The sequence below is a fragment of the Coregonus clupeaformis genome, chromosome 7 (assembly GCF_020615455.1).
Source record: "Coregonus clupeaformis isolate EN_2021a chromosome 7, ASM2061545v1, whole genome shotgun sequence".
NCBI lineage: Eukaryota > Metazoa > Chordata > Actinopteri > Salmoniformes > Salmonidae > Coregonus > Coregonus clupeaformis.
In genome coordinates, this window is record NC_059198.1 from 65,785,785 (window position 1) to 65,798,724 (window position 12,940).

The 12,940-nt window shown below is 47.3% G+C and overlaps 1 protein-coding gene across 4 annotated transcripts in view; it reads left to right on the forward strand.

The window, feature by feature from the left end:
• Positions 1–12,940, forward strand: part of LOC121569976 (rab11 family-interacting protein 4A-like) — an 89,780-nt gene that overhangs the window by 50,888 nt on the left and 25,952 nt on the right. The window contains exon 1 of one of the 4 annotated variants that reach the window (XM_041881374.2): positions 11,257–11,322. The exons of the other annotated variants lie outside the window; for them this stretch is intronic. Within the exon in view, the coding sequence (XP_041737308.1) occupies positions 11,299–11,322 (24 nt within the window). The 5' untranslated portion in view covers positions 11,257–11,298. Of the gene's footprint in view, positions 1–11,256; positions 11,323–12,940 lie in introns of those variants that run through there. 4 annotated transcript variants of the gene reach the window in all.

Sequence of the window (12,940 nt, forward strand, 5' to 3'; positions counted from 1 at the left end):
GGCTCAGAGGTTTTATAGGGAGACTGTCAGCATATAATCTGGGCTGGCTCAGAGGTTTGATAGGGAGACTGTCAGCATATAATCTGGGCTGGCTCAGAGGTTTTATAGGGAGACTGTCAGCATATCATCTGGGCTGGCTCAGAGGTTTGATAGGGAGACTGTCAGCATATCATCTGGGCTGGCTCAGAGGTTTTATAGGGAGATTGTCAGTATATCATCTGGGCTGGCTCAGAGGTTTTATAGGGAGGCTGTCAGTATATCATCTGGGCTGGCTCAGAGGCTTTATGGGGAGACTGTTAGCATATCATCTGGGCTGGCTCAGAGGTTTTATAGGGAGACTGTCAGCATATCATCTGGGCTGGCTCAGAGGTTTTATAGGGGGGACTGTCAGTATATCATCTGGGCTGGCTCAGAGGTTATATAGGGGAGACTGTCAGCATTTCAGCTGGGCTGGCTCAGAGGTTTTATAGGGAGACTGTCATTATATCATATGGGCTGGCTCATAGGTTTGATAGGGAGACTGTCAGCATATAATCTGGGCTGACTCAGAGGTTTTATAGGGAGACTGTCAGCATATCATCTGGCCTGGCTCAGAGGTTTTATAGGGAGACTGTAAGTATATCATCTGGGCTGGCTCAGAGGTTTTATAGGGAGACTCTAAGTATATCATCTGGGCTGGCTCAGAGGTTTTATAGGGAGACTGTAAGTATATCATCTGGGCTGGCTCAGAGGTTTCATAGGGAGACTGTAAGTATATCATCTGGGCTGGCTCAGATGTTTAAAGGGAGGCTGTCAGTATATCATCTGGGCTGGCTCAGAGGTTTTATAGGGAGACTGTCAGCATATCATCTAGCCTGGCTCAGAGGTTTTATAGGGAGACTGTCAGCATATCATCTGGGCTGGCTCAGAGGTTTTATAGGGAGACTGTCAGTATATCATCTGGGCTGGCTCAGAGGTTTTATAGGGGAGACTGTCAGCATATCATCTGGGCTGGCTCAGAGGTTTTATAGGGAGATTGTCAGTATATCATCTGGGCTGGCTCAGAGGTTTTATAGGGAGGCTGTCAGTATATCATCTGGGCTGGCTCAGAGGCTTTATAGGGAGACTGTCAGCATATCATCTGGGCTGGCTCAGAGGTTTTATAGGGAGACTGTCAGCATATCATCTGGGATGGCTCAGAGGTTATATAGGGAGACTGTCAGCATATCATCTGGGCTGGCTCAGAGGTTTTATTGGGAGACTGTCAGCATATCATCTGGGCTGGCTCAGAGGTTTGATAGGGAGACTGTCAGCATATAATCTGGGCTGGCTCAGAGGTTTTATAGGGAGATTGTCAGTATATCATCTGGGCTGGCTCAGAGGTTTTATAGGGAGGCTGTCAGTATATCATCTGGGCTGGCTCAGAGGTTTTATAGGGAGACTGTCAGTATATCATCTGGGCTGGCTCAGAGGTTATATAGGGAGACTGTCAGCATATCATCTGGGCTGGCTCAGAGGTTTTATAGGGAGACTGTCAGCATATCATCTGGGCTGGCTCAGAGGTTTGATAGGGAGACTGTCAGCATATAATCTGGGCTGGCTCAGAGGTTTTATAGGGAGACTGTCAGCATATCATCTGGGCTGGCTCAGAGGTTTGATAGGGAGACTGTCAGCATATCATCTGGGCTGGCTCAGAGGTTTTATAGGGAGACTGTCAGCATATCATCTGGGCTGGCTCAAAGGTTTTATAGGAAGACTGTCAGCATATCATCTTGGCTGACTCAGAGGTTTTATAAGGAGACTGTCAGCATATCATCTGGGCTGGCTCAGAGGTTTTATAGGGAGACTGTCAGTATATCATCTGGGCTGGCTCAGAGGTTTTATAGGAGACTGTCAGCATATAATCTGGGCTGGCTCAGAGGTTGTATAGGGAGATTGTCAGTATATCATCTGGGCTGGCTCAGAGGTTTTATAGGGAGACTGTCAGCATATCATCTGGGCTGGCTCAGAGGTTTTATAGGGAGACTGTCAGTATATCATCTGGGCTGGCTCAGAGGTTATATATAGGGAGACTGTCAGCATATCAGCTGGGCTGGCTCAGAGGTTTTATAGGGAGACTGTCAGCATATCATCTGGGCTGGCTCATAGGTTTGATAGGGAGACTGTCAGCATATAATCTGGGCTGGCTCAGAGGTTTTATAGGGAGACTGTCAGCATATCATCTGGGCTGACTCAGAGGTTTTATAGGGAGACTGTCAGCATATCATCTGGCCTGGCTCAGAGGTTTTATAGGGAGACTGTAAGTATATCATCTGGGCTGGCTCAGAGGTTTTATAGGGAGACTGTAAGTATATCATCTGGGCTGGCTCAGAGGTTTTATAGGGAGACTGTAAGTATATCATCTGGGCTGGCTCAGAGGTTTTATAGGGAGACTGTAAGTATATCATCTGTGCTGGCTCAGAGGTTTAAAGGGAGGCTGTCAGTATATCATCTGGGCTGGCTCAGAGGTTTGATAGGGAGACTGTCAGCATATCATCTGGGCTGGCTCAGAGGTTTTATAGGGAGACTGTCAGCATATCATCTGGGCTGGCTCAAAGGTTTTATAGGAAGACTGTCAGCATATCATCTTGGCTGACTCAGAGGTTTTATAAGGAGACTGTCAGCATATCATCTGGGCTGGCTCAGAGGTTTTATAGGGAGACTGTCAGTATATAATCTGGGCTGGCTCAGAGGTTTTATAGGGAGACTGTCAGCATATCATCTGGGCTGGCTCAGAGGTTTTATAGGGAGATTGTCAGTATATCATCTGGGCTGGCTCAGAGGTTTTATAGGGAGGCTGTCAGTATATCATCTGGGCTGGCTCAGAGGTTATATAGGGAGACTGTCAGCATATCATCTGGGCTGGCTCAGAGGTTTTATAGGGAGACTGTCAGCATATAATCTGGGCTGGCTCAGAGGTTTGATAGGGAGACTGTCAGCATATAATCTGGGCTGGCTCAGAGGTTTTATAGGGAGACTGTCAGCATATCATCTGGGCTGGCTCAGAGGTTTGATAGGGAGACTGTCAGCATATCATCTGGGCTGGCTCAGAGGTTTTATAGGGAGATTGTCAGTATATCATCTGGGCTGGCTCAGAGGTTTTATAGGGGAGGCTGTCAGTATATCATCTGGGCTGGCTCAGAGGCTTTATGGGGAGACTGTCAGCATATCATCTGGGCTGGCTCAGAGGTTTTATAGGGAGACTGTCAGCATATCATCTGGGCTGGCTCAGAGGTTTTATAGGGGGACTGTCAGTATATCATCTGGGCTGGCTCAGAGGTTATATAGGGAGACTGTCAGCATTTCAGCTGGGCTGGCTCAGAGGTTTTATAGGGAGACTGTCATTATATCATATGGGCTGGCTCATAGGTTTGATAGGGAGACTGTCAGCATATAATCTGGGCTGACTCAGAGGTTTTATAGGGAGACTGTCAGCATATCATCTGGCCTGGCTCAGAGGTTTTATAGGGAGACTGTAAGTATATCATCTGGGCTGGCTCAGAGGTTTTATAGGGAGACTCTAAGTATATCATCTGGGCTGGCTCAGAGGTTTTATAGGGAGACTGTAAGTATATCATCTGGGCTGGCTCAGAGGTTTCATAGGGAGACTGTAAGTATATCATCTGGGCTGGCTCAGATGTTTAAAGGGAGGCTGTCAGTATATCATCTGGGCTGGCTCAGAGGTTTTATAGGGAGACTGTCAGCATATCATCTAGCCTGGCTCAGAGGTTTTATAGGGAGACTGTCAGCATATCATCTGGGCTGGCTCAGAGGTTTTATAGGGAGACTGTCAGTATATCATCTGGGCTGGCTCAGAGGTTTTATAGGGAGACTGTCAGCATATCATTTGGGCTGGCTCAGAGGTTTTATAGGGAGATTGTCAGTATATCATCTGGGCTGGCTCAGAGGTTTTATAGGGAGGCTGTCAGTATATCATCTGGGCTGGCTCAGAGGCTTTATAGGGAGACTGTCAGCATATCATCTGGGCTGGCTCAGAGGTTTGATAGGGAGACTGTCAGCATATCATCTGGGCTGGCTCAGAGGTTTTATAGGGAGACTGTCAGTATATCATCTGGGCTGGCTCAGAGGTTTTATAGGGAGGCTGTCAGTATATAATCTGGGCTGGCTCAGAGGCTTTATAGGGAGACTGTAAGTATATCATCTGGGCTGGCTCAGAGGTTTTATAGGGAGACTGTAAGTATATCATCTGTGCTGGCTCAGAGGTTTAAAGGGAGGCTGTCAGTATATCATCTGGGCTGGCTCAGAGGTTTGATAGGGAGACTGTCAGCATATCATCTGGGCTGGCTCAGAGGTTTTATAGGGAGACTGTCAGCATATCATCTGGGCTGGCTCAAATGTTTTATAGGAAGACTGTCAGCATATCATCTTGGCTGACTCAGAGGTTTTATAAGGAGACTGTCAGCATATCATCTGGGCTGGCTCAGAGGTTTTATAGGGAGACTGTCAGTATATCATCTGGGCTGGCTCAGAGGTTTTATAGGGAGACTGTCAGCATATCATCTGGGCTGGCTCAGAGGTTTTATAGGGAGATTGTCAGTATATCATCTGGGCTGGCTCAGAGGTTTTATAGGGAGGCTGTCAGTATATCATCTGGGCTGGCTCAGAGGTTATATAGGGAGACTGTCAGCATATCATCTGGGCTGGCTCAGAGGTTTTATAGGGAGACTGTCAGCATATAATCTGGGCTGGCTCAGAGGTTTGATAGGGAGACTGTCAGCATATAATCTGGGCTGGCTCAGAGGTTTTATAGGGAGACTGTCAGCATATCATCTGGGCTGGCTCAGAGGTTTGATAGGGAGACTGTCAGCATATCATCTGGGCTGGCTCAGAGGTTTTATAGGGAGATTGTCAGTATATCATCTGGGCTGGCTCAGAGGTTTTATAGGGAGGCTGTCAGTATATCATCTGGGCTGGCTCAGAGGCTTTATGGGGACACTGTCAGCATATCATCTGGGCTGGCTCAGAGGTTTTATAGGGAGACTGTCAGCATATCATCTGGGCTGGCTCAGAGGTTTTATAGGGGGACTGTCAGTATATCATCTGGGCTGGCTCAGAGGTTTTATAGGGGGACTGTCAGTATATCATCTGGGCTGGCTCAGAGGTTATATAGGGAGACTGTCAGCATATCATCTGGGCTGGCTCAGAGGTTTTATAGGGAGACTGTCATTATATCATATGGGCTGGCTCATAGGTTTTATAGGGAGACTGTCAGCATATCATCTGGCCTGGCTCAGAGGTTTTATAGGGAGACTGTAAGTATATCATCTGGGCTGGCTCAGAGGTTTTATAGGGAGACTGTAAGTATATCATCTGGGCTGGCTCAGAGGTTTTATAGGGAGACTGTAAGTATATCATCTGGGCTGGCTCAGAGGTTTTATAGGGAGACTGTAAGTATATCATCTGGGCTGGCTCAGATGTTTAAAGGGAGGCTGTCAGTATATCATCTGGGCTGGCTCAGAGGTTTTATAGGGAGACTGTCAGCATATCATCTGGCCTGGCTCAGAGGTTTTATAGGGAGACTGTCAGCATATCATCTGGGCTGGCTCAGAGGTTTTATAGGGAGACTGTCAGTATATCATCTGGGCTGGCTCAGAGGTTTTATAGGGAGACTGTCAGCATATCATCTGGGCTGGCTCAGAGGTTTTATAGGGAGATTGTCAGTATATCATCTGGGCTGGCTCAGAGGTTTTATAGGGAGGCTGTCAGTATATCATCTGGGCTGGCTCAGAGGCTTTATAGGGAGACTGTCAGCATATCATCTGGGCTGGCTCAGAGGTTTGATAGGGAGACTGTCAGCATATCATCTGGGCTGGCTCAGAGGTTTTATAGGGAGACTGTCAGTATATCATCTGGGCTGGCTCAGAGGTTTTATAGGGAGGCTGTCAGTATATAATCTGGGCTGGCTCAGAGGCTTTATAGGGAGACTGTCAGCATATCATCTGGCTGGCTCAGAGGTTTTATAGGAAGACTGTCAGCATATCATCTGGGCTGGCTCAGAGGTTTTATAGGGAGACTGTCAGCATATCATCAGGGCTGGCTCAGAGGTTTTATAGGGAGACTGTCAGCATATCATCTTGGCTGGCTCAGAGGTTTTATAGGGAGACTGTCAGCATATCATCTGGGCTGGCTCAGAGGTTTTATAGGGAGACTGTCAGTATATCATCTGGGCTGGCTCAGAGGCTTTATAGGGAGACTGTCAGCATATCATCTGGGCTGGCTCAGAGGTTTTATAGGGAGTTGTGTGTATATCATCTGGGCTGGCTCAGAGGTTTTATAGGGAGGCTGTCAGCATATCATCTGGGCTGGCTCAGAGGCTTTATAGGGAGACTGTCAGCATATCATCTGGGCTGGCTCAGAGGTTTTATAGGGAGACTGTCAGTATATCATCTGGGCTGGCTCAGATGTTTTATAGGGAGACTGTCAGCATATCATCTGGGCTGGCTCAGAGGTTTTATAGGGAGACTGTCAGCATATCATCTGGGCTGGCACAGAGGTTTTATAGGGAGACTGTCAGTATATAATCTGGGCTGGCTCAGAGGTTTTATAGGGAGGCTGTCAGTATATCATCTGGGCTGGCTCAGAGGCTTCATAGGGAGACTGTCAGCATATCATCTGGGCTGGCTCAGAGTTTTATAGGGAGACTGTCAGTATATCATCTGGGCTGGCTCAAAGGTTTTATAGGGAGCCTGTCAGCATATCATCTGGGCTGGCTCAGAGGTTTTATAGGGAGACTGTCAGCATATCATCTGGGCTGGCTCAGAGGTTTTATAGGGAGACTGTAGGTCTGTAATTATAACTCTATAGTGAATTTACTGACTATAAGCAGTTAATGGGCTCATCACCCTTTATGGGATGAGCTCAGAGACAGTGAATATGCAGTGCTGCTATGTTTAATCTTTTTCACTAGAGGGCGGTGTCGTATAGCTACAAAGAGAGGGAGAGAGGGAGAGAGAGAGAGAACCTTGCAGAAATAGTTTTTGTTGTCATGAAGAAACTACAGTTGCATGCTATTTCTTTATGTCCTCTCAGTGATAATCACACAGACCTATAGGATATGTCCCAAATGGCACCCTATTCCCTACATAGTGCACTACCCTATGGGCCCTGGTCAAAAGTAGTGCACTATAAAGGGTATGGAGTACTGTTTGGAACACAGCTCATAACACACAACTGATTAAAGATGACTGCACTGCTGAGTAACCACAGTTCTCTATCACTGCTGACATCATAGAAACACACGCACACTTGCACACAGGCATACACACACACACACTCAAGCACAGTACCCTCCTGTAATAAACTATCTCAGACTGTGACCTCAAGTTTACGGTGAGAGTGTGTGTGTTCTCTCTCTGTCTTTCACACGCCCAGGGAGGAGGCGGTCAAGGCAGGTGTAGGAGGCAGGTAGACAATGAGAGAGTTAGATACTGAGTGTGTGAATGAGATCAGAGAGGTATACTACGCATGTAGCTAGATCTACCAAGGCTTTTCTGAAATTAGCCAGCTTCAGTTAGCTTCACATTCCAGCTCAGGTTTCATCTGTACTACGACGGTGGATATTGCTCATCCGCCTGCTGCTAACTCTAGCAGGTTTGTAACTGTGTGTGCATTTTGCACGTGGCTAGTGTGGCTAGTGGCTAGTTGAACGCCAAACTCTTCATTGAGACAATGCTGAAACATCAATCCATGGGCGAGTCAGTGACACATTTTCATTTGTGCCGAAATCAAATTGAAAGAAAAGTTATCTTGCATATTCAGAAGGCTAATGTCGTCTTTGGTGTGCTTATCAATGCACAAGCACCTTTTTACCCACTCCTTTAAATAAAAGGATTGTATTAAGTCATACAAAGGTTTTACTGTGTGTGAAGTTTGAAATGCATTCTGTCATTACTAAATGTGTAATGTGATATATTTTAACATTACAATTTTTTAACACACAACAAAACAAAATGATTAATAAAATATTTAACCAGTTGTCTTCCTCACATGAAGGAGAGGAAGACATAATCTTTACAAGAGGCAGGGAATCTGATTTCATTGGTCCTCTATCAGTATGAAACAAAAAAAACAAAAAACAAATGTATGCTCTATGTAACTAATCTAACTATATCTAACTGTAAGTCACTCTGGATAAGAGCGTCTGCTAAATGACTAAAATGTAAAATGTAAAAATGTCCTCAACTCGTGGCTCAGACACTTCATTCAGGATAAATGGAGTTAGCTTTGAATTAGCCTGCCCTGGAGCAGGTTAGTTCTGAAGGATTCGTTGCCATAGAAATGTAGTGGTACCGGTTATCCCAAGTTGACAAAAGCTAACTCCTCAAACGTAGTATAGGGCTCAGAGAGACATGAGAGACACACAGCTCAAGGCTTTAGTGTCTGACCTAAAGATGTAACAGGATGAGTGGCTGGCAAGACAGTTTTTCTCTAAGCCTTTTCCTTCACACATCAGCTATCACTGATAGCAGGACTTGCCTAGGTGTGTGTGTGTGTGTGTGTGTGTGTGTGTGTGTGTGTGTGTGTGTGTGTGTGTGTGTGTGTGTGTGTGTGTGTGTGTGTGTGGACATCTATCAGCTACTTATTGGCAGAGCCAGGTGTGTGTTGCACATTATCAAAGATGTGTGTGTGCTGTCTCTATGTGTGAGCACCTGGGATCTGAACCCAGTAGTTCATTATGCCTGGTCTGGGATCTGAACCCAGTAGTTCATTATACCTTGTCTGGGATCTGAACCCAGTAGATCATTTTATCTGGTCTGGGATCTGAACCCAGTAGTTCATTTTACCTGGTCTGGGATCTGAACCCAGTAGTTAATTATACCTGGTCTGGGATCTGAACCCAGTAGTTCATTATACCTGGTCTGGGATAGAACCCAGAAGTTCATTATACTTGGTCTGGGATCTGAAGCCAGGTCTGGGATCTGGGATCTGAACCCAGTAGTTCATTATACCTGGTCTGGGATCTGAACCCAGTAGTTCATTATGCCTGGTCTGGGATCTGAACACAGTAGTTCATTATACCTGGTCTGGGATCTGAACCTAGTAGTTCATACTACCTGGTCTGGGATTTGAACCGACAACCTTCTGGCTTCTGGTCCACCTCTCTAACCTCTTGGCTACATGTTGCTATGCACTGACTATGCACTGACAGTTTTTTTATTTTTTTAATTTTTAAATTTTATTTTATTCCAGTATACATGGCAGCTAAAAGCTGAATTGCGTATACATCAGGACATTCAAGAAAACAAAATAAATCAAGGAAGATCAGAATTAAGAAAGATCAGAAGTCATGGATGGAATCATGGATCAGGGTTGGTGCACAGCATTTTGGATGGTCAGTCATGGAATATCAATGGTCTTGAGAATGAGGGAGCATTTCAGTCACAGCCAGGGAGACAGAGACAGACAGGTCAGGGAGTCAGAGACAGACAGGCCAGGGAGGCAGAGGCAGACAGGTCAGAGAGACAGAGACAGACAGACCAGGGAGAAAGAGGCAGACAGGCCAGGGAGAAAGAGACAGTCAGCCCAGGGAGACAGAGACAGACAGGTCAGGGAGACAGAGACAGACAGGTCAGGGAGACAGAGACAGTCAGCCCAGGGAGATAGAGACAGTCAGCCCAGGGAGACAGAGACAGACAGGTCAGGGAGACAGAGACAGTCAGCCCAGGGAGACAGAGACAGACAGGTCAGGGAGACAGAGGCAGACAGGTCAGGGAGACAGAGACAGACAGGTCAGGGAGAAAGAGACAGACAGGTCAGGGAGACAGATACAGACAGGTCAGGGAAACAGAGACAGTCAGCCCAGGGAGATAGAGACAGTCAGCCCAGGGAGATAGAGACAGTCAGCCCAGGGAGACAGAGACAGACAGGTCAGGGAGACAGAGGCAGACAGGTCAGGGAGACAGAGACAGACAGGTCAGGGAGAAAGAGACAGACAGGTCAGGGAGACAGAGACAGACAGGTCAGGGAGACAGAGACAGTCAGCCCAGGGAGATAGAGACAGTCAGCCCAGGGAGATAGAGACAGTCAGCCCAGGGAGACAGAGACAGACAGGTCAGGGAGACAGAGACAGACAGGTCAGGGAGACAGAGACAGTTTGCCCAGGGAGATAGAGACAGTTAGCCCAGGGAGACAGAGACAGACAGGTCAGGGAGGCAGAGACAGACAGGTCAGGGAGACAGAGACAGACAGGTCATTGAGACAGAGACAGACAGGTCATTGAGACAGAGGCAGACAGGTCAGGGAGGCAGAGACAGACAGGTCATTGAGACAGAGACAGACAGGTCATTGAGACAGAGACAGACAGGTCAGGGAGACAGAGACAGACAGGTCAGGGAGACATAGACAGACAGGCCAGGGATACAGAGACAGACAGGTCAGGGAGTCAGAGACAGACTGGTCAGGGAGACAGAGACAGACAGGTCAGGGAGACAGAGACAGACAGGTCAGGGAGACAGAGACAGTCAGCCCAGGGAGATAGAGACAGTCAGCCCAGGGAGACAGAGACAGACAGGTCAGGGAGACAGAGACAGTCAGCCCAGGGAGATAGAGACAGTCAGGTCAGGGAGACAGAGACAGACAGGTCAGGGAGACAGAGACAGTCAGCCCAGGGAGATAGAGACAGTCAGCCCAGGGAGATAGAGACAGTCAGCCCAGGGAGACAGAGACAGACAGGTCAGGGAGACAGACACAGACAGGTCAGGGAGACAGAGACAGTCAGCCCAGGGAGATAGGGACAGTCAGCCCAGGGAGACAGAGACAGACAGGTCAGGGAGACAGAGGCAGACAGGTCAGGGAGACAGACACAGACAGGTCAGGGAGACAGAGGCAGACAGGTCAGGGAGACAGAGACAGACAGGTCTGTAGCAGCTATTATCATTTTTAGCCTGTTTGTAGTGTTTGGTTTTTACTCTTGTTTGTGAATACTGGTTGTTTTGCCAAAACCTGCACCAGGATGTACGTACTGCTGTGCACTGGGCTTTCTCATTCTTTGTCTGTGCGTAGGCTTATGATATGCTCTGAAACCATCCAGATTTGAAGGTATGAACAATGTTGGTTTCAAAATAAAGCTTGTTCAACTCAGGTGTGCCTCAATCTGGCCCATAGGCAGGTGTTCTGTTTAAGTGCAGTTACATAAAGCTGCCACAGGTGGCGCCGGAGTGCCCTCCTCCACATGTTCTGAACCCCTAACACACCACAGAGAGAGAAGGACAGGTGTGGCAGCAGTAGCGGTGTTTGTAGCACAGCCAGCTAACCTCCTAGATGTCTACAAACCCAGCAGTACATGTAAGTACAGCTTCAGTCATCACCCTCTCTTGTAATGGCAGGTACAGTTTCACTCAGACATCACCCTCTCTTGTAATGGCAGAATGACTTTACCTTCACCTGAATGCAACTCAGGGTTGTGTTCATTAGGAACCAAATGAAAGAAAACAGACTGAAACAGGGAGGGATCTACCTGAATTCATCTAATAAGAAATGCTCAATTTCCTTTTCCATTGCATAATTTTTACTGTAATGAATACAACCCAGGTGTATAACAGCCCATGTGTCTCCCACAGTGCATGTAGACTTGGCCCAGGTGTGTACCTGTACAGTGTCTCTCCCTCACAGTGGCTCTCCTCCCCAGCAGCTAACCCTGACTCAAGTAGCTTGGGTTCTGCGTGTTTGCCAGTGGCATGGGGAGTAATTGGTATGCATGGCAAGACTGAATGTTCTCTCTCTCTCTGTTGCTCTCTCTCTCCTTTCTCTCACTGTCTCTCCTTTCTCTCTCTCTCTCCTTTCTCTCTCGCTCTCTCTCTCTCTCTCTCTCTGTCCTTTCGCTCTCTCTCTCGCTCTCTCTCCCTCTCTCTCTCCTTTCTCTCTCGCTCTCTCTCCTCTCTCTCTCCTTTCGCTCTCTCTCTCTCTCCTTTCGCTCTCTCTCTCTCTCTCTCTCTCTCTCTCTCTCTCTCTCTCTCTCTCTCTCTCTCTCTCTCTCTCTCTCTTTCGCTCTCTCTCCCTCCTTTCTCTCTCTCTCTCTCTCTCTCTCTCTCTCTCTCTCTCTCTCTCTCCTTTCGCTCTCTCTCTCTCCTTTCGCTCTCTCTCTCTCTCCCTCCTTTGTTCTGTCTCTGTCATGCCGTTGGCAGTAGTCTTTTAAGTTTCAGTCAAGCGTCATGAGCCTGGGAAGCCGACAGTTATTTATTTGTTTTTGTTTGCCCGAGGGGTGCAAATTGTTCTGTTTGTGTGTGTGTGTGCATTGATTGGTCCTCTGTCAGACTGCAGCCCACCCTACACACACACCCCCCAAACACACACACCCCAAACAAACACACCCCAAACAAACACACCCCAAACACACACACCCCAAATACACAAAACAAACGTTAGACTACATGTTCTATGTGTGTGAGGGATAATGTCCAAACAGGAAAAGGGTGGAGATATGGTCAGTCCCCTGTAGCTCAGTTGGTAGAGCATGGCGCTTGCAATGCCAGGGTTGTGGGTTCGTTTCCCACGGGGGGCCAGTATGAAAAATGTATGCACTCACTAACTGTAAGTCGCTCTGGATAAGAGCGTCTGCTAAATGACTAAAATGTAATGTAAATGTCTGGTTGTCTGTCCTACAGTAACATAAATAAGGCTGTTTCTCTGTATGGTCTGTTTGTCTGTCCTACAATGATATAAATAAGGTTTATCTGTGTATTTTCCATGTATTTCTCCACAACAGGACATAATGGGCTGTCTATGGGCTGAGACTGACATGTATCCGCATTACAGCAGTACAGTAGGGTTTGGCTTGTGACTTAACCATGCAGGGTAGGGCAGTGTGTGTATTAAGGGAATACTTGTGCAGGTCCTTCCTCCTGAGCATCAGTACTGAGGAGCTGAAGGCTCTTTTCAACTATGTATGTATCTGCAGCCAAGC